Source organism: Prionailurus viverrinus, chromosome B3 (genome assembly GCF_022837055.1).
Source record: "Prionailurus viverrinus isolate Anna chromosome B3, UM_Priviv_1.0, whole genome shotgun sequence".
NCBI classification, from domain to species: Eukaryota; Metazoa; Chordata; class Mammalia; order Carnivora; family Felidae; genus Prionailurus; species Prionailurus viverrinus.
Window position 1 is genome coordinate 50,290,093 of NC_062566.1, and position 22,630 is coordinate 50,312,722.

General features: G+C 37.1%; 1 protein-coding gene across 2 annotated transcripts in view; it reads left to right on the forward strand.

Moving 5' to 3' along the window:
- SECISBP2L (SECIS binding protein 2 like) overlaps positions 1-22,630 on the forward strand; it is a 66,441-nt gene that overhangs the window by 34,836 nt on the left and 8,975 nt on the right. For both annotated transcript variants that reach the window (XM_047863324.1, XM_047863325.1), the window contains 6 exons: positions 1,345-1,514; positions 2,434-2,566; positions 4,421-4,583; positions 16,492-16,712; positions 17,786-17,940; positions 19,688-19,907. In XM_047863324.1, the coding sequence (XP_047719280.1) occupies positions 1,345-1,514; positions 2,434-2,566; positions 4,421-4,583; positions 16,492-16,712; positions 17,786-17,940; positions 19,688-19,907 (1,062 nt within the window). The remainder of the gene's footprint in view (positions 1-1,344; positions 1,515-2,433; positions 2,567-4,420; positions 4,584-16,491; positions 16,713-17,785; positions 17,941-19,687; positions 19,908-22,630) is intronic.

The window sequence follows — 22,630 nt, forward strand, 5'->3', positions numbered from 1 at the left end:
GAAATACAGATCAAAACCACAATGAAATACCACCTCACACCGGTCATAGTGGCTAAAATTAACAACTCAGGAAACAGCAGATGCTGGTGAGGATGTGGAAAAAAGTGAACCCTCTTGCACTGTTGGTGGGAATGCAAACTGGTGCAGCCGCTGTGGAAAACCTTGTGGAGGTTCCTCAGAAAAATTAAAAATAGAACTATCCTACGACCCAGCAATAGCACTACTAGGAATTTATTCAAAGGATACAGGAGCGCTGATTCATTTAATGTTTTTTTATGTTTATTTTTGAGAGAGAGAGGGAGCGCAGGCAGGGGAGGGGCAGAGAGAGAGAGAGAGGGAGACATGGACTCTGAAGCAGGTTCCAGGCTCTAAGCTGTCAGCACAGTGCCTGACATGGGGCTCGAACTCATGGACTGCGAGATCATGACCTGAGCCAAAGTTGGATGCTAAACCGACTGAACAACCCAGGTGCCTGGCATATCCGTTTATGCCAGCTTCTCAGGGGAGTAATAGGAGAGCTTTGCTGCTAGAGCACTAGGATTGAGGATAAGGTCCTCGGACTGCTAAAGGACTGGGTCACCACTACTGGGTGAGGGTATCAATCAGGTGTAAAAGAACTGCTGAATAGTACTGAGAGTGCAGCCAAAGGGGAAGATCACTCTTCACTGGTGGATGGAAATGAGGAGTGATAGACTATTTCATATAAAAGGGTGATGGTTTTTTAATAATTTTTTTAATGTTTATTTTAGAGAGAGAGAGAGAGAGAGAGAGAGAGAGAGAGAGAGAGAAAACACCCTCATGGGGGAATGGCAGGGAGAGGGAGACAGAGGATCTGAAGTGGGCTCTGTGCTGACAGCAGAAAGCCTGATGCCAGGCTTGAACTCATGAACCATGAGATCGTGTCCTGAGCTTAAGTCAGCTTAACAGACTGAGCCACCTAGGTGCCCTATATAAGGGTGATTCTTATGTAAGATTCCGTAGGAATAAGGAGAGGTGCAAAGTTTTGAAATTGCAGAGGTAGAGTGGTTCTGCCTGGAGACCAGTTGCAAAGAATTGCCATGCTTGAGGCTTGCTGCTGTGGAGTAGAACTAATAATTTATTTGTCCCTGCTTTGGATTGCTAAATTAGTTACCTGCATTGGCTTTGTCATCTTTATCTTATGGAGGTTAAACAGATGCATAAAAGCTGTACCTGAGAGATACTGCATGGCCCTGTATTACTCCTACTATTATGATGTCTATTCTCCCACAAGAAGAGGATGTTCTTGTAGATTTATCATTAGAAATGTTCATTGTATGCGGCGCTGGCTGTAATAGTAAAGCTAATGTTCTTGTTTGTTTTTAGTGGTCACTGCAGCTTCTTTTCACACTAAAGACTCTACTAACAGAAAACCCTTAACCAAAAGTCAGCCATGTTTGACATCCTTTAATTCTTTGGACATTACTTCCTCTAAAGCAAAGAAAGGAAAAGAGAAGGAAATTGCTAAACTAAAACGACCCACAGCACTTAAAAAGGTAAACCGAAACCTGGAGATGTTTATTTTACAACTTAAATTTAAGGATTTAAAATGTTTTGCAAAAGTAGTTGTGGCATTTTAGCCAACAGATTGTTATGAGATATTTATAGGTGTATATCTTTATGATGAATAGTTAATTGAAAGTTGGGGATATCATCAGCATCATGATTATCTTTCTATATTGAACAAAACCCTGGAGGATGAGTTCTTTCTGTAAGGTTAAAAAAAAAGCAAAAGAAGTTAAACATTTAGCATCCAAAACATTGGACTGTAGGAATCAGAAGCCCTAGATTCTGGTACTAAATTATATAGTTTTAGGCAAACCTTTCTTACCCTTATCTTCTTCATCTATAAGTTGGGATAATATCGGCTCTGTTTAACTCAGTATTTTATTTTTGTGGGTGTAATCTCTGCACCCAGCATGGAGCTTGAACTCAACAACCCCAAGATCCAGAGTCGCATGCTGTACCAACTAAGCCTGCCAGGTGCCCCTAACTCAGTATTGTTAGGAGCAGAATGAGATAATCCAGGTTCAAATAATTGAAAACTGCAAAATGTAAATTTAATGTTAAACTGTATGACCTGGTTTCCACACTTGTTATTTTATCCATTTTTGTGGAAACTCTAGTTTGTCAATCAGGAGTTAAAGCGTGAAGCAGGTGTGGTTTGATAGCTGTAGCATTATACAGCATAATTGCCTTCCTTTATTTTGGATATGGTACCTTTTTCAACTACAGGGCCTAAAATTACATTTTTTTTTTTTTTGCCAGTTTGTTTGTAGCCAACTAAACATGTAGCCAACCAAACTCCTCATGTCCATTTTTAAGTGAACTGTATCTGTGTAATAGTGAACATTTTAATCATTCTATACATTCTTAAAGAGTGATCAGTAATTAAAGATTGGTAATGACTTTTAGGTTATTTTGAAAGAAAGAGAGGAAAAGAAGGGCCGTTTAACTGTGGACCACAACCTTTTGGGATCTGAGGAACCAATAGAAATGCACTTAGATTTTATTGATGATTTGCCACAGGAGATTGTTTCCCAGGAAGGTAAGATTGTCCCTTTCTCCCTTCTCGTGGAATGGTTCAGAGTATTTTAATTAATAAGCCATCACTAGTTATTATCCTAATTGGAGGATATGCTCCATATTTTATGTAAATTTCTTTATTTTTGAGAGTGGTTTGTTTTGAAGATGCCTCTATAGGGAGATATTTAGCAGGGGGAAGGGGCAGGTGTTATATAGCAGAACTGTGGCATTTTTGAGGCTTGAGTCCTGAATTTGTTGTATACACTAATAATTATGATCTCACCAATGTATCTTATGTAACTCATAGTTCTTTCATTTTGTCTTCTTTCGTATCTAGAACACTACTGGCTATTTTCGTCACAGGACTATTTTTCATTGAATTGTTTTTGTTGATTTTCTTTCTTGATTTTATGAATTAATACATATACCACAATGAGTAAAGAATTACAAAGCCTTTTGTAGTACAGAATTCAGTTGATCAATAAGATATAGTCCCATACAGTAGCCAGCACATATCATTTTGAATGGGACCTCAGCAAAACTGTACATTCTTGTATTTTTACTGCTGTGGAAGAAAGATTTAAAGAGATCCCTGGCTAGGTCCCCTTTTCTGCTGGTATATGTATATTCCTTTCTGCAACACATTCAAGTCTGATTTCCACATACTAACTGGTAGTGTTCCATTGTGTAGAAAAATGAGTGCTTCTAAAGAGTGTTCAGCCAGGACATATTTGGCTAGCATTCCCCTTTTCTCTCAATTAAATATCCTTGCCTTTGTATTTAGGTTTATCCATTCATTCAAAAATGGATGAATTCAACATTCATTCAAGTGTTTATTGAACACTTACCATGTGTACTTCAGTAACTGGGTTGGGGGTAGAAGGTCAGGAAATGTAATAAAGAATGGATTGTCCTGCTCCAAAAAGCTTATCATTGGTAGGGAGATAAGATACATGTGTGACTTGCTAATTAGTGGACTGGAGTACAAAAAATAACTCATTTCTTGAATTTAACTGTTTAAGAAAGAAGCAGTAAATGAAGGGGGCAGTGAAATCAAGAGGTGGTATATCTAAAGAATGAGGCTGCCTGAGCACAGAAGCAAAGACCAAATGAGAGAGAAACTGGGGTGGTGTCTGAAGAAATGAGGAGTGGTGTGGAGAGAATGAGTGAGGTAGAATTCATCACTGCCAGCAGCAATGGGAATTTGTAGACAGTTAAAAAATGTATTTCTAAGAAATAGGTGAAAAAATTGAGACGAAGGAGATGGGTAATATGATCTGGAAAGAGGTTCAAAAGTTATTACCTTTGTTCTTCAATTTAAATCCTCTAAGAATACATGTTTTAGATCATTTGGCTTTCTCTCCTCTCTTCTGTAGAGACTTACAGGCTCGGCTGTACTTGGTTTTTTTTTTTTTTTAATTTTTTTTTTTTTTTTAAATTTTTTTTTTTCAACGTTTATTTATTTTTTTGGGGACAGAGAGAGACAGAGCATGAACGGGGGAGGGGCAGAGAGAGAGGGAGACACAGAATCAGAAACAGGCTCCAGGCTCTGAGCCATCAGCCCAGAGCCCGACGCGGGGCTCGAACTCACGGACCGCGAGATCGTGACCTGGCTGAAGTCGGACGCTCAACCGACTGCGCCACCCAGGTGCCCCATGTACTTGGTTTTTAAGAGTATGTTTTAAGAGATAATAGGAAGACTTCATTTTTGTAGTATATGAGAAATGTTTGTGATATAAACAAGGTCCAACTCGTTAGCTTCTGGGGAATTTGGAAGTTATACGAAAGACAGCTGCCATTCTAAGCATTGATCAGTAGATAGCTTTTCAGCATTTAAAATTTCTAAATTCTTTCCCTTCACCCCACATCTCCACAGATACTGGACTGAGCATGCCCAGTGATACTTCGCTCTCTCCAGCAAGTCAGAATTCTCCATACTGTATGACACCTGTGTCACAAGGCTCTCCGGCTAGTTCTGGGATAGGCAGTCCGATGGCATCTTCTACAATAACCAAAATCCACAGCAAAAGATTTAGAGAGTAAGTTTTAGCCTCATTATTGAGGTTGAATAGTTTAAGTATCTTGATTGTAGTTCTGAATACAGTATTGTCATTACTTGATGGGTGGAGCATGCAGCACTTCAAAGATATTTAAGTTCTTCCTTCAAATTATGTTTAGCAGCTAGTTTTATTGTATTTAAAGCATTTGACTTCTATCAGCTATCAGTGTTCATATGAAAGTGATTTCATAGTAAATATTCTTTTTATATCAAATAGTGTTTATAAATAAACCTGGAAATTTGACTTCTTATATCTTACATATACAGTGCCTTAATAGGAAGTTTTTCCTCCTCAAATGCTTTTGCTCTTTTGTTTATATTATTGGCCTTTCAGAAAAAAACCCTGTGTAACGAATAAATTACAAGTTTCTAAGACCCCGTTCCATGAAGTAAACATATTACATGAAGCTGTTTGTTTTTAAGCAAATATTTCTGTTTTAAAATGCCCATCAGTGAGTAATCTTGAACTAGAAGTTACTCCTATGAAGGATTTTAGGATTTTAACATTTGTATAGATGGATTGATTTTACATTTAAAAATGACATATGAAAGAATCCCAGGGTGAATGAAAAATCAGTATGAATCCAAACCATATTGGTTTGTTCTATTCCTTTGTTTTTTTTAATTGAAGTGTAGTTGATACACAATATGATAATTAGTTTTAGGTGTACTATATAGTGATTTGACATCATATACATTATGAAATGATCACCATGAGAAGTTTTAGTTACCATCTGTCACCCAAGTTATTACAATAATATTGACTATATTCTGTATGATGTGTTTTATATCCTCGTGATGTACTCACTTTATAACTGGAAGTTCGTGTTTCACCTATTTCAGCTGTATCTCCACTCCCTTCCCATCTGGCAACCACAATTTTATTCTCTATTTATGAATCTATTTCTGTTTTGGTCACTTGTTTTGTGTTTTAGATTCTATATATAAGTAAAATCATATGATATTTGTTTTTCTCTGATTTATTTCACTTAGCATAATATTCCCTGGGTCCATCCACGTTGTTGCAGATGGCAAGATTTCATTATTTTTTATGGCTAAATAATATGCCACACACAGTGTACAATATTCCACACATAGCCACACCCCCATTTTCTTTATTCATTCATTTATCAGTGGATGCTTAGGTTCCTTCCATGTCTTGGTTTATTGTGAGTAATGCTGCAGTGAACATAGGGGTGAATATATCTTTTTGAATTCATGTTTTTGTTTTCTTCAGGTAAATACCAGGAAATGGAATTGCTACATTGTATGGTAGTTCTGTTCCCCCCAGTAGTACATGAGAGTTCCCTTTCCTTCACATCCTCACCAATGCTTCTTGCCTTTATTTATTTATTTATTTAAATTGTTTTTAATTTACATCTAAGTTAGTTAGCATATAGTGAACAATGATTTCAGAAGTAGATTCCTTAGTGTCCCTTACCCGTTAGCCCATTCCCCCCTCCCACATCCCCTCCAGTAACCCTCTGTTTGTTCTCCATATTTAAGAGTCTCTTATGTTGTGTCCCCCCCGCCCCCATTTTTATATTATTTTTGCTTCCTTTCCCTTATGTTCATCTGTTTTTTCATCTTAAATTCTTCATATGAGTAAAGTCATATGATATTTGTCTTTCTCTGACTAATTTCGCTTAGCATAATACTCTCCAGTTCCATCCACATAGTTGCAAATGGCAAGATTTCATTCTTTTTGATTGCTGAGTAATGCTCCATTGTATATATATACCACATCTTCTTTATCCTTTCATCTGTCGATGGACATTTGGGCTCTTTCCTTACTTTGGCTATTGTCGATAACACTGCTATAAACATTGGGGTACATGTGCCCCTTCGAAACAGCACACCTGTATCCTTTGGGTAAATACCTAGTACTGCAATTGCTGGGTATAGGGTAGTTCTATTTTTAGGTTTTTGAGGAACCTCCAAACTGTTTTCCAGAGTGACTGCACCAGTTTGCATTCCCACCAGCAGTGCAAAAGAGATCCCCTTTCTCTGCACTCTTGCCAACATCTGTCATTGCCTGAGGTGTTAATGTTAGCCATTCTGAGAGGTGTGAGGTGGTATCTCATTGTGGTGTTGATTTGTATTTCCCTGATGATGAGTGATGTTGAGCATTTTTTCATGTGTCTGTTAGCCATCTGGATGTCTTCTTTGGAGAAGTGTCTCTTCATGTCTTTTGCTCATTTCTTCACTGGATTATTTGTTTTTTGGGTGGCAAGTTTGATAAGTTCTTTATAGATTTTGGATACTAGCCCTTTATCTGATATGTGGTTTGCAGATATCTTCTCCCATTCCGTCAGTTGCCTTTCAGTTTTGCTGATTGTTTCCTTCACTGTGCAGAAGCTTTTAATTTTGATGAGGTCCCAATAGTTCATTTTTGCTTTTGTTTCCCTTGCCTCCAGAGATATATTGAGTAAGAAGTTGTTATGGCTGAGGTCAAAGAGGTTTTTGCCTGCTTTCTCCTTGAGGATTTTGATGGCTTCCTGTCTTACATTGAGGTCTTCATCCATTTTGAGTTTATTTTTGTGTATGGTGTAGAAAGTGGTCGAGGTTCATTCTTCTGTATGTCGCTGTCCAGTTTTCCCAGCACCACTTGCTGAAGAGACTGTCTTTATTCCGTTGAATAGTCTTTCCTACTTTGTCAAAGATGAGTTGGCCCTATGTTTGTGGGTCCATTTCTGGGTTCTCTATTCTGTTCCATTGATCTGAGTGTCTGTTCTTGTGCCAGTACCATACTGTCTTGATGATTACAGCTTTGTAATACAGCTTGAAGTCTGGGATTGTGATGTCTCCAGCTTTGGTTTTCTTTTTCAAGATTGCTTTGGCTATTTGGGGTCTTGTCTGGTTCCATACAGATTTTAGGATTGTTTGTTCTGGCTCTGTGAAGAATGCTGGTATTATTTTGATAGGGATTGCCACTTCTTCTCTTTTTGATTCTAACTATTCTGATAGGCATGAGGTGATGCCTCATTGTGGTTTTGATTTGTATTTACCTGAAGATTAGCGATGTTGAGCATTTTTTCATGTGTCTGTTGGCCATCTGTATGTCTTTTCTGGAATGTCTATTCAGGTCTTCTGCCCATTTCTTATCAGATTATTTGGGTTTTTTTGATGTTGAGTTGTAGGAGTCCTTATATGTAATCTGGGTATTAATTTTTTTTTGGATATTAATCTCTTATATATCATTTGCAAATATCTTCTCCCATTCAATAGGTTGCTGTTTTGTTTTGTTGATGGTTTCCTATGTTGTGTAAAAGATTTTTAGTTTGATACAGTCTCATCAGAAAACAAAACAAAAAAATGCTTATTTTTGCTTTTGTTGCCCTTGCCTGAGGAGACAGATCCAAAAAACCCAAAAAACTGCTAAGACTGATGTTCAAGAATTTACTGATGTTGTTTTCCTGTAGGAGTTCCATGGTTTCAGGTCTTACATTTAGGTCTTTAATCCATTGTGAGATTATTTTTGTATATCGTGTATGAAAGCAGTTCTGGTTTCATTGTTTTGCATGTAGCTGTCCATTTTTCTGCACACCATTTGTTGAAGAGACAGTCTTTTCCCCATTCGTTATATTCTTGGATTTTTTGGTCATAGAATAACCATTTAAGTGTAGGTTTATTTCTGGACTCTTTGTTCTGTTGACCTGTTTTTATGCCAGTTCCATACTGTTTTGATTACTATAGCTTTGCAGTATAGTTTGAAATCTGGGAGCATACCTCCAGCTTTGTTCTTTCTCAAGATTTGCTTTGGCTTTTTGGGTCTTTTGTGATTCCATACAAATTTTAGGGTTATTTGTTCTAATTCTGTGAAAAATGCCATTTTGATAGGGATTGCATTGTATCTATAAATTGCTTTGGATAGTGTGGACATTTGACTGCATTGGTTCTTCCAGTCCGTGAGCACAGTTTGTCTTCAATTTATGTCATCTTCAGTTTCTTTCATCAATGTCTTACAGTTTTCAGAGTACAGGTTTTATACCTCTATGGTTAAGTTTATTCCTAGGTAATCCTAGGTATTTTTTTCTTTTTGATGCAGTTGTAAATGGGATTGTTTTCTTAATTTTTCTCTCTGCTAGTTTGTTTTTACTGTGTAGAGATGGAACAGATTTTTGTATATTACTTTTGTATCCTCCAGCTTTACTGAATTAATTTATTCTAATTGTTCTATGGTGTGGTCTTTAGTGTTTTCTAACGAATAGAAATTTCTGACAAATTTCTAACTATTTGCACATCTGCAAATAGTGACAGTTTCATGTCTTCCATGCCAATTGGGATGCCTTTTATTTACTTTTCTTCTCTGATTGCTGTGACTAAGATTCCCAGTACTGTGTTGAATGAAAGTGGCAAGCCTGGGCATCTTTGTCTTGTTTTCCTGATCTTAGAGGAAAAGCTTTCATTTTTTTCACTGTGGAGCGTGATATTAACTGGGGGTTTGTCATCTCTGGTCTTTATTGTGTTGTGGTATGTTCTCTCTGTACCCGCTTTGTTGAGAATTTTTATCATAAATGGATATTGAATTTTTGTCAAATGTTTTTTTCTGCATCTGTTGAGAAGATTGTATGATTTTTATCCTTCATTTTGTTAATGTGTATGACAGTTGATTTGTGGATATTGAATTATCTCTGCATCTCTGGAATAAATGCCATTTGATCATGGTGTGTGATTCTTTTAATATATTACTGAATTTGGTTTGCTAATATTTTGTTGAGGATTTTTGCATCTATATTCATCAGGTGTATTAACCTGTCATTTTCTTTTTTTGTAATGTCTTTGGTTTTGGTATCGCATAGAATTAATTTGCAAGTGTTCCTACACTGTTGTTTTTGGAAGAGTTTCAGAAGGATAGGTATTAACTCTTCTTTAAGTGTGTGGTAGAATTTACCTGTGAAGCTGTCTGGTCCTGGACGTTTTGCTGGGATTTTTTTTTTTTTTTTTTTTTTTTATTATTGATGGTATTTCATTACTGGTAAACAGTGTTCAGATTTTCTTTTTCTTGATGATTCAGTTTTGGAAGATTTTATGTTTCTAGGAATTTATCCATTTCTTCTTGGTTGTCCAATTTATTGATGTATAATTTTTCATAATGATCTTTTGTAATTCTTTGTATTTGTGTGGTGTTAGTTGTAACTTCTCTTTTATTTCTGATTTTGTTTATTGGGCCCCCTCTTTTTTTCTTGAGGTGTCCTTCTAGGTAAAGGTTTATCATTGTCCTTGTTTTAAATCTTTTTCTTTTTTTTTTAATTGAAGTATAATTGACACACATTATTACATTAGTTTCAAGTGTACAACATAATGATTTGACAAGTTTACATTGTTACACCCACCACAGGTATAGCTACCACGTGTCATCATATAATGTTGACTATATTCCTTATGTTGTACCTTTTATCCCTATGACTTACCATTCCATTATACCTTAAAGCAGGTATCTCCCCTTCTCTTCACCCATTTTGCCCATCTTCCCACCTGCCACCCCTTGGCATCTGTCAGTTCATTCTCTGTATTTATGGTTCTGTTTCTGTTTTTTATTTGTTCACTGGTTTTTAGATTCTACATATAAATGAAATTATATGGTAGTTTTTCTCTGATTTATTTCACTTAACATAATCCCATGTAGGTCTATATAAATATTGTTTATCTTTTCAGAGTACTGGCTCTTGGTTTCATTGATCTTTTCTATTGTTTCTTTTTCAGTCTCTATTTCATTTAGTTCCTCTTTGATCTTTATTATTTACTTTCTTCTGCTAACTTTGGGCTTTGTTCTTATTTTTTTAGTTTCTTTATATGTAAGGTTAGATTGTTTATTGGAGATTTTTCTTGTTTCTTAGAATAGGCCTATATAACATTATAAACTTCCTTCTTAGAATTATTTTTGCTCTGTCCCCACAGATTTTGGAAGTTGTATTTCCATTTCCATTTGACTCAAGATATTTTTTTATTTCCTCTTTGATTTCTTTGACCTCTTGGTTATTTGTTTGCATGTTATTTGGTCTCCTCATATTTTCCTCACATTTGTGTTTTTTCTGGGTTTTTTTTTTCCTTGTAATTGATTTCTAATTCTATCCCATTGTAGTTGAAAAGATGCTTGATATGATTTCAGTCTTGTTAAATGTATTGAGACTCATTTTGTGGCCAAACAGGTGATCCATCCTGAAGAGGGTTCCATATGCACTTAAGAATGTATATTTTGCTGTTTTGGATAGAATGTTCTTTATGTATCTTTTAAGTCTGTCTGGTCTAATCTGTTGTTTAAGGCCATGGTTTCCTTATTGATTTTCTCTTTGGATGATCTCTCTGTTGATGTAAGTGGAGTGTTAAAGTTCCCTACTATTCTTGTGTTACTATCGATTTTTACCTTTGTGTCTGAAAATATCTGCTTTATGTATGTGGGTGCTTCTATGTTGGGTACATAGATATTTACAATGTTATATCCCCTTGTTAGATTGATCCATCTATTATTTAATGTCCTTCTTTGTTTCTTGTATAGTCTTTGTTTTAAAGTCTGTTTTGTCTGATGTAACTATTGCTAACCCAGCTTTCTTTTCATTTCTGTGTGCATACAATATCTTTTTCCATCTCTTCACTTCCAGTCCATATGTGTCTTTGGTCTGAATTGAGTCTGTTACAAGCAGCATATGGATGGGTCTTGCTTTTTTATCCATTCAACCACCTGAGTCTTTGATTGTAATATTTCTTCCATTTACACTTAAAGTAATTATCAATAGGTATGTACTTACTGGTGATTTTTTTTGTTTTGTTTTCTGGTTGTCTTTATAATTCTTGTAGTTTTTTTGTTTGTTTTGATCTCTTCCCTTGTGATTTGACAACTTTTTTCGTGTTATGTTTAGATTCCTTTATTTCCTGTATATCTATTACAGGCTTTTGGTTTGTTTAACATGAAGTTCATATATAATATCTTATGTATGTAAATTTATTTAAGTTGATTGCTTAAGTTCAAACACATTCTGGGGCACCTGGATGGCTCAGTCAGCTGTGTGTCTGACTTTTTTTTTTTTTAATGTTTATTAATTTTGAGAGAGAATGCAAGCAGGTGTGGGGCATAGAGAGAGATAATCCCAAGCAGGCTCTGTGCTTTCAGTGCAGAGCCCAGTGTGGGGTTTGATCTCATGATTCCTGAGATCACAACCTGAACCAAAATCAAGAGTTGGACTTGATTTCAGTTCAGGTAATGATTCCAGGGTCAGTCCCATGCTCAGCATGCAGCCTCCTGGAGATTCTGTTTCTCATCTCTCTCTCCCTCCCTCCCTCCCTCCCTCCCTCCCCCCCCCCACTTGTGCATGTTCTCTCTCTCTAAAATTAAAAAAAAAAAAAAACAGTACGTTCTAAAAGTACTACATTTTTCCCCACCCTGCAGTATTTTGTTTTTGACATACTTTATTTACATGTTTAGTTTTGTATCCCTTAACTAAATATTGTAGATATCATTGATTCTACTACTTTTGGTTTTTAACCTTCACACTAACTTTATAAGTAATTGATTCACTACCTTTACAATAGATTTGCTTTTAATAGTGAGATTTTTTTTCTTTTAAAATTTTCTTATTTCTAGTTGTGGCTTTTTCTCTTCCACTTAAAGAAGTCCCTTTAACATTTCTTATAAGGGCAGTATAGTGTTGATGAACTCCCTTAACTTTTGTCTTTAAATCTTCATTCCTTCTTCAATTCTGAATGGTAATCCTGCCAAGTAATTTCTTGGGTTGTAGGTTTTTCCTTTTGCCACTTTGAATATATGGTGCCATTCCCTTCTGCCTGCAAAGTTTCTGTTGAAAAATCAACTGATAATCTTATGTATGTTCTCTTGTATGTAACTAGTTGGTTTTTTTCTTGTGACTTCTAAGATTATCTCCTGATCTTTAATTTTTAACATCTTAGTTATTATGTGTCTTTAGTGTGGATCTCTTTGGATTCATATTATTTTTGGTTCTCTGTGCTTCCTGGACCTGGATGTCTGTTTTCTTTCCCAGGTTAGGCAAGTTTTCTGCCCTAATTTCCCTCAAATAAGCTTTCTACTCCTTTCTCTCCCTTTTCTTGTTATGGGACCCCTATAATGTAAATGTTAGTGTGCCTGATGTTGTCTCAGTCTCTTAAACTATCATTTAAAAAAAAATAAAAGGTTTATTTTGGTGGGGGGGGGGAGCAGAGAGAGAGAGAGAGAGAATCACCAGCGGACTCTGTACTGTCAGCACAGAGTTCACTATGGGTGCTCGAACTCACAAACCATGAGATCATGACCCGAGCTGAAATCAAGGGTCGGACATTTAACCAACTGAGCCACTCAGATGCCCCTTTCCTCGTTTGTAAAAATTGTTTTGTCTTCTTGCTCTTCAGCGTGGGTGAATCTCACTACCCTGTCTTTCAGATCACTGATCATTCTTCTGCATCATCTAATGTGCTTTTGATTTCCTCTAGTGTATTTCTCATTTTATCTTCTGCTCTGATTAGTCCTTTTTTATATTTTGTATCTGTTGTTGAAATCCTCACTATGTTCATCCATTCTTCTTGAGTTCGGTGAACATCTTTATGACCATTACTTTGAATTCTTTCATTCTTTTCTGAGGTTTTATCTTGTTCTTTCATTGGAAACATATTTCTCTGTCTTCTCATTTTGCCTGGCTGTTTGTTTTGATGTATTAGGTATATTAGCTATGTTTCAGGGTTTTGATGGAGTGGCCTAATGTAGGAGGCATCCTGTGGGGCCTTGAAGCACAGCGTCCCCTGGTCCCCAGAACCAGGTACTTCAAGGGCGTCCCTTATGTGGACTGCATGTACCCTCTTGTTATGGTTGGGCTGTGACTGCTGGGTTCGCACTGGTATGTGGGTTTGGCCTCAGATGCACCTGGCTGAAAGGCCCTGCTGTAATGGTTGCAGGCATTTTGCTGGTCGGGGCTGTAGCTGGTTTGGGAGGCACCATTCTGAAGATTCCTACTGTGTGGCAGGGCAGTAGCTGCTTTGTGGGGGTGCCCATCGCAGTCAAGGCCACTTGGCTGAGTGTTGTGGCATGAGAGTTGTTTTAGAGGGAGCCTTGAACCTGGCCTAGGCTGGCCACTGAGTCTGGTGGAATGGGATCTGATTGAGGCTACCTGCTAGATGTAGTGGGGTGGGAGCCACTTTGAGGGGGATGCCTATTGGGGCCAGTATGTTGGGTGAGGTGGGTCCACAGGGAAATGCTGAGGCAGGGCAAGCGGTGTTAGCAAAGTATCAGAAAAGTGACAGAAATAGCTCCTGCTGGTGCTTCTGTTCCAGGAAAAAGTTCCCACAGATCCCTGCTCCTCCTGCACATGCCCTAAAGTTAGCAAATCTTCATATGTGGCCCAGGCACTTCTCAAACTGCTGCCTCTGTGCTAGGTCGCATAGCCAGTGAGTTTGTGCCTGTGCCCTTTAAGAGAGGAATCTCCATTTCCTTTAGCCTTCTAGCTCTCTTGGAGTTAAGCCCCACTTATATTCAAAGCCAGATGTTATGGGGCCTCATCTTCCTGGTGCAGGAAGAGTGGGCATGCTTGATATATGATTTGAACCCTTTGCTCCTTAGGGAGGATAGCCTCTGTGTTGGTGATATCCCTCCTGCTTGGGGTCACTGAGCAGGGGATGTGGGTCCTGACTCGACCCCTTTTCTGCCTTTCCTACCTGCCTGGTGTGGCTTTTTCACTTTAGTTGTAGAAGAGCTATTCTGCTGTTCTTCAGTCATTCTCAGAGAGAGTTGTATATGATGTTGTAATTTAGTGTGTCTGTGGCAGGAGATGATTTGGGATCTTCTTGTTCTGCTATCTTGATCCTCCTATTCTGTTGCCATTCTTTATACTGTTGATTTTGAGTTAATACTTTTTGCCTGAATTTGGAAAGTTGATTAAATGTCAAATAATAGATGTGGAGTAAAGGAAACACTTGAGGATAAAATGTTACATGTGTATGAAATAGCTTGAAAGTTAAACAGAATGAAGAAAACCACATTTTTGATGCATTTTAAGTGCATTCTTTAATTTTGCAAATTTTGATAGTTATTCTTTCCTCAGTCTGTCCACCTGTATCTTCTCTTCCAAAGTAGTGTCACATTTATTTACTTATTTAAACATTTCTCACATAAAGAAAAAAAATGGAGAATTTTTTCCCCCCACTAAAGAAGGGCAGGCCTAGATTTTTCTACTATGTAATATAATTCAGAAGTGGAAATTTACTTACATGGTTAGTCTTAGGTTATAAATTATACCAGTTCTCCTTGTTGTTAAGTACTGGCTTATAGTAGAGGTTAAGGATGAGAACTTGAAAAAAATAGGAGTAAGTAAGCTTGGATGACTTCCTTATCCCTGAAATTAAGTACTATAGTGGCCTCACTCACTGCCTGTCTGTTTCTCACATTATAGCCATACCTGATCTCACAAAGAGCCCTGTTCAGTTGCTTTGCTTACTATAAAGGCATGTGACTTTACCTCAAGACCTCTTTGGTTTTGGTTTCAATTTAATTACTGAGTTCATCTGCCACATCCATAGATTTTCAGAGTTAGAGGAATCATTGAGGCCAGCTTACCTAATTGCTTATTTTTATGGTCAAGGAAGCCAATTCCCAGAGATTGTGACTTATCTGAATGTGGAGGATGACTTCGTTGTATGAGGCCATTCAGTTAGCTTCTAGGAAATTATTCTTTCCTACTAAATGCATCATTAGTATTCCCTGGAATGAAATAACTTTACATCTTCTTACCAGCAACATTATGTCTCTTTTTATCAAATAACAGGTTAACATTGGATTTATACCCTTAATAATTGGCAGTTTGGGTAGTACTTATTTGAGGATAATCCACTCTTTCCTTAAAAGCTGATCTATTGTAATCCAGAAAAACTCTTCTTTTTTCTAATTTGCTATAGGAATTAAGATATATATTTTTTTAAATATGAAATTTATTGTCAAATCGGTTTCCATACAACACCCAGTGCTCATCCCAAAAGGTGTCCTTCTCAATACCCATCACCCACCCTCCCCTCCCTTCCACCCCCCATCAACCCTCAGTTTGTTCTCAGTTTTTAACAGTCTCTTATGGTTTGGCTCTCTCCCTCTCTAACCTCTTTTTTTTTTCTTTCTTCCCCTCCCCCACAGACTTCTGTTAAGTTTCTCAGGATCCACATAAGAGTGAAAACATGTGGTATCTGTCTTTCTCTGTATGACTTATTTCACTTAGCATCACACTCTCCAGTTCTATCCACTTTGCTACAAAAGGCCATATTTCATTCTTTCTCATTGCAGCGTAGTATTCCATTGTGTATATAAACCACAATTTCTTTGTTCATTTGTCAGTTGATGGACATTTAGGCTCTTTCCATAATTTGGCTATTGTTGAGAGTGCTGCTATGAATATTGGGGTACAAGTGGCCCTATGCATCAGTACTCCTGTATCCCTTGGATAAATTCCTAGCAGTGCTACTGCTGGGTCATAGGGTAGATCTATTTTTAATTTTTTGAGGAACCTCCACACTGTTTTCCAGAGCGGCTGCACCAGTTTGCATTCCCACCAACAGTGCAAGAGGGTTCCCGTTTCTCCACATTCTGTCCAGCATCTATAGTCTCCTGATTTGTTCATTTTAGCCACTCTGACTGGTATGAGGTGATATCTGAGTGTGGTTTTGATTTGTATTTCCCTGATGAGGAGCGATATTGAGCATCTTTTCATGTGCCTGTTGGCCATCTGGATGTCTTCTTTAGAGAAGTGTCTCTTCATGTTTTCTGCCCATTTAATTAAGAGAGTTTAAGGAGTTGATTTTTTTAATGAAAACCTCTTATTGGATATTTTTTTTTCCTAACATAATTTTATAATTTCAGAAAAATAAATTAGGATGGACTTACCTGTTTTTGGTTTCCTTTACAGGTACTGCAATCAGGTTCTTTGTAAAGAGATTGATGAATGTGTGACTCTTCTTCTTCAAGAGCTTGTCAGTTTTCAGGAACGCATCTACCAAAAAGATCCTGTAAGAGCAAAAGCAAGGAGACGGCTGGTTATGGGTCTAAGGGAGGTTACTAAGCATATGAAGTTAAATAAGATCAAGTGTGTTATAATTTCTCCAAACTGTGAAAAAATCCAGTCAAAAGGTATGAACATTTTACTTTTGAAGTGTTTTGATATTTATTTAGTATAACTGTAGGATATACAATGAATTGTAAAATGGAAGCCATATGTCTTTCTTTGCAGAGATTAGATATGAAACATAATGATGAACATGAAAGAAAGTGAAATCTTTCATTACCTAAATTAAGTAATAAAATTGAGATCAGACTATAAAGTCTTAATCTGTGAACACTAGTTAAGGATTTTATTCCCCAAGTGTCCCCTCTGTTGTAATCAGAGTGAGGACTTATTTATAAGAGTACCTTTCTTTATTTCTGCAAATGTATTCTGCTTTTAAAATTCTTGGATTACCTTCCTTTGATAAAAGTTAAAGTTCTCTGCTCTTGCTTATGGTGATTTGCCTCAGAAATGAGCAGTTGCATGTAAAGGCTCTTATGCGAACCCACACACAATACTTTTTTACTGTTTCATGCACCCTGATTTGTCTGTTTTCATGGAGGAGCCACTTTGGGTAATTGGAGAAGACAGATGCAGAAGTAACAGTAGTAGGAATGGTCTCCACAGGGGAAAAATGCCAATAAAAATAGTAGTATATGTCTGTCTCATTGCTACTTGAGCTGAGAGAATAAAGACATCAGTCACTATTAACAATTTTAATTTCTGTTTTAATAAATGTTTATTGTATTGAAGTTTGACTCCCTCTATACTAATCCCTATGGAGAGACAAAAATTGGCATTGAAGAATTGGAAAATTTATTGGAAAGAAAGAAAATATGTATATATATTCATATATAAATTCCAATAAGAAAATGTGTGGAACAGCAGAAGTGCCACAAGTATTCATAGAATCCTTTGCTGCTGTGTTTTATGCTTTAGCTGTTGGGTGCTAAAATACCTCCATTTAAGAAATAAGTAAATTAGAGGCACTTGGGTGGCTCAGTCAGTTAAGCCTCCAACTCTTTATCTCAGCTCAGGTCTTGAACTCAGGGTAGTGAGTTCAGGTCCTACGTTGGGTTCCATGCTGGGTGTGAAGCCTACTTAATGGGGGAAAAAATAATAAGTAAATTAAAACCTCAGCATGTGTTGACTTTCTCAGGTGGACTGGATGAGGCTCTCTATAATGTTATAGCCATGGCACGGGAACAAGAAATTCCTTTTGTGTTTGCGCTTGGAAGAAAAGCTCTAGGACGCTGTGTGAACAAGCTGGTTCCGGTTAGTGTAGTGGGAATCTTCAACTACTTTGGTGCTGAGGTAAGACTTCGAGGATGCACTCCCTCACTCCCTCCTGTTCCCCCCATACATTTTCTGTTGACACACGCCAGTGTTATGTTTAAACATTTAAAGAAGTGAGATGATTCTCCCAGGGATGAGTGGAAAATTCTTGAGTCCACATTTCCTTTTTAGTGTTGAAACCATTTATACAAATTAATCCTACAATATTTTGGCTATAAACATATTAGCTCCTATTTTTCCCACAGTGTTTTTTTTCTTCTGGGTTTAATTTTGTAATATCTGAGAATTTATTTAACTGCTGGGTAAAGATATCCAATATTATACAATATAAAATAATTTCCTTCAGTTTATATAAGGCTATATTTTGTGCTACTTGGAGTCAAGAGAGAGAAGAATGCTTTAATTGGAGAGGATTTTCTTTCAGCAAATGGAGTCCTAACCAATTGTCAGAATAATTCTGCACTCACGATACTTTTATCTTCTTCTCCTAGTCTGCCAATAAAGCTTTGCCCATAGGAGCTGATAATAAGTAATAATAATAATAATAATAATAATAGGTTGATAACTAATAATTAGAATAGTTATTTATCTTCCCTAATACTTATTAACTGATAACATTTTAAGACCTTTTTATGAAGTTGATTTTGAAGTGTTTTGTAACACCATTCATGGACCATTTTCCTTCTTCCCATCCATACTATTTTTATATATTTAAATGTTTAATATTTAGTGTTTAGATTTAATGTTTAGATTTTATATATTTTATTATGTATTTTATACTTACATATTTAATGTTGATATTTAAATGTTTAATGCTCAGCAGTTAGATTTGATGTTTCTTCCAAAAGCCAAATTACTTTGTACATCTCAAGGCATTTAAGATAAGGTACCTTGCTTGAATCATTGGTATCTCCCAACTTCCCATATGGAAGTTTCTTTGAGAGCAGAATGGTGTTCCAGTGATCTTTGTACTCACTGTAGTGCCAGATACTAAAGGGTGCAGTTGTTCAATTGATAAACTTTGCAAGAACTTTTAGTATATCACAATTAGTGACTAATATTGAATCAAGAAATTTCCTCAGAGGGGCGCCTGGGTGGCTCAGTCAGTTGGGCATCTGACTTCTACTCAGGTCATGATCTCACAGTCGTGGGTTTGAGCCCTGCGTCAGGCTCTGTGCTGACAGCTAGGAGCCTGGATCCTGCTTTGGAGTCTGTGTCTACCTCTCTCTCTGTCCCTCCCCCTCCTCTTTGTCCCTCCCCCTGCTTGCACTGTGTCTCTCTCTCTCTCAAAAATAAATAAACATTAAAAAAGAAATTAAAAAAAAAGACATTTTCTCAGACTTATGAGAATTATATAAACAATATTTGAAAGTTACAGAGTATTTTATAAAGTTCTGCAGTGTGCATACCATTTGTGCTCATTGAAAGTGTGTCTGATCCTGAAACAGCAGAGATACTATTTATTGTTTTGTTTTAAAGTTTTTATTTATTTACTTTGAGAGAGAAAGAGTATGAGAGGGGCAGAGAGAGATGGAGTGAGAGAGAATCCAGAGAGGAGATGGAGTAAGAGAATCCCAAGCAGGCTCTGCACTGACAGTGCCGAGGCCAGTGTGGGGCTTGAATTCATGAACCATGAGATCATGACCTGAGCTGAAATCAAGAGTTGGATGCTTAACTGACTGAGCCACCCAGGTGCCCCTATTTATTGTTAATTATAGGAATAAAAAGCATAACAAAAAATGGACTAATCAAAATCCCTTTTTAGAGCCTGTTTAATAAGTTAGTGGAACTTACTGAGGAAGCCAGGAAAGCATACAAAGATATGGTTGCCGCAATGGAACAAGAGCAAGCTGAGGAGGCCTTAAAGAATGTGAAGAAGGTGCCACACCACATGGGGCACTCTCGGAACCCCTCTGCAGCCAGCGCCATTTCTTTCTGCAGTGTTATTTCTGAACCCATCTCTGAAGTAAATGAAAAGGAATATGGTAAGTTGTTATATAACATTTCAGATGATTGAAATTTTGAAATAAATGCTACTTTTTGTTTTTACCTTACTGATTATTCATATTTTGGTCAGAGTTTTGGTTTAAGAAATTGCATTAAACATGTCCATTAAACATTAGGAAACAGTTTGGGGCTGAGACTTTCTGTGAGATCCTATAATTCAGTCACATTTCCAGAATCTCCAAAGGGATTGAAAGTCAAAATGTGTCATACTTTGTGACCTATAACTAAGTAAATTCTAGGAGGTTTCATGCTGATATTCTATTATTGAAGTTTTGTATTTACTAAGTAAACAAAAGACCTGAATATTATTGATTGTAAGCTTATAAAATCTAGACTTATGACATTTGTTTTGAGTTAAATTTGATGCTAGTTGAAAAGGAATATAGACGAAAACCCAGCATTTGTGTGTGTTAAAGAACAAAAATTCAGCTGAGTAAGTTTAAAGATCTAATTGGCTTTCATAAGTGATTTGTGCATTGGGCAGCATCCCATCTAGCAAGTAGGGGAGAGCTCTGAGGAGCTGTACAAAATGGAAGGTTTTTATAGGAAGGTGGGTGGTGCAAGGAAGTTATTAGCAAAAGAAAAGAAAGGATCCTTCCTGCCAAGGTCTGGCAAGGTCACCTTCCTTGAGGGGGATAGGCAAGGGGTCTTATTTAGGTGGATTGTCTCATCTTCCTGTTGGGGGTGGAGAGGGCCCTTGTGACAGATTACCTCACTGGTGCTGACCAGAAAATTCTTCAGACTTCTATTTCTAGGGGAGGTCGAAACTGGGATTAGGTTAGATATTAAGCTCTGGTTTGGTGATTTGGCCTCAGTGATGACATTTTTGGCCTGTGTTTTTTTTTTTTTTTAACATACAGTGTTTAAAATAACATTATTTATTGCACTATATGTTTTAGTAGTTTCCTTGCCTTGTTTCTGTATAATACTTTGAACTCTTTAAGTTCCCCACTTTTCATGATCTAGTTTCTAATTCATTTCCCAATTTTTTCTTTTTAAAAATAGTATAGCCACCTCCTTTAACGTGGCTCCTGGTTCTTCCTTCTTTCTTTTCTTTTTCTTGTCTTTTCGTTTCTTTTTTCTTTTCTTTTCTTTTCTTTCTTTCTTTCTTTCTTTCTTTCTTTCTTCCTCTAGAAGTTTATTGAATAGCATGTCACCACCTAAAATTTAACATTAAAAAAAACGGACCCTCATTTTTTTCCCTTTTTTCTCACACTCCCTTTGCTAGTCTTCTGTCTGTAATTGTAGTTAAATGTTTGGAATGCTTTTGACAATTCTAGGCCAGAGGCAGTGAACAAGTTACTGTGGGACTTTAGGAAACCTCAGACCAAGGTTAAGTGTTACTGGCTTAGAGGCAGACGTGTATCTTTGTCTGAAGTTGACACCAGTTGAAAATAAAGAAGATAAAGTGCCAGCTTTGTAAATGAGTTTGCTTCTGTCTGTATAACGATCTGCAGATCTCAAAAGCAAACTGCAAGGTAAATTCATAAAACTGGATTTGAGCAATTGATAGTGATCTTCATTTGGGCACATGAAAAGAAAAGTTCTAAAAAGAACCTCTCTCCTCAAAGACTTAGGAGATGTTTTCAAAAAGCACCAAATTTAAAGTGTTCAAAGATGGAAGCCTTGGCTTTTTCACATTCTGCCTAGGGGAGTGAGAAATAATTGATTAATTTCTGGGACTCAGATTTCTCTTTAGTGAAATGAGGAGGGTTCGTCTAGGTCATCTATAAGGTTCCATTCAAAGCTAAAATTCTATGAGCTGTTAAAAAACAAAATTCGGGGCGCCTGGGTGGCTCAGTCGGTTAAGCGGCCGACTTCGGCTCAGGTCATGATCTCACGGTCCGTGAGTTCGAGCCCCGCGTCGGGCTCTGTGCTGACAGTTCAGAGCCTGGAGCCTGTCTCAGATTCTGTGTCTCCCTCTCTCTGACCCTCCCCTGTTCATGCTCTGTCTCTCCCTGTCTCAAAAATAAATAAAATGTTTAAAAAAATTAAAAAAAAAAAAAAAAAAAAAACAAAATTCAACCAATGTGTTTGGAGATTGAATTAGCTTTATTAAATGATTCATGAATTGGGCTGCCACCGTCTAGCAGGTAGAGAGGCACTCTGAAGAGTTGTACAAAATGGAAAGTTTTTATAGAGGGGGGAGGCAAGAAAGTCATTAGGAGGAGAAAAAGATTTTTCTAGAGGCGACTGTTTGCTGGGGGAACACGGGAGGGGTCTTATGCAGATTACCTCATCTTTCTTTGGGGGATGGAGAGGACCCAGGTGATGGACTCATTGGTGCTGATGGAAAAATTTCCTGACTTACTGGTTAAGGCCACATTTGTACAGGAAGTTGAAACTGCAATTTGGGAATTAAACTTCAGTTTGGGAACTCAGTCTAAGTGACACCATTTTGGGCCTGTAGTTGTCATTTGTTTGTTTGTTTGTTTGTTTGTTTTAGTAGAGCTAATGGTTGATCCTAAGGAGAGATTTAGACAGAATCTTGAAGATGAGCTGATTTATCAGGACACCAACAAAATGAGTGGAAGGTAACCACAGATAACATTGAGAAGAAAGTATGAAGTTATTCTTTTTGTATCAGATGTATTCAGCAACAAATAGAAAGCGCACTAATGTGGCCTAAGAAGTTAGTATATTTAAGTATTTCACAGTGTCATGAAAGTCCTTAGCTCTTTCTTTTTTTCTGTTCTTCCAT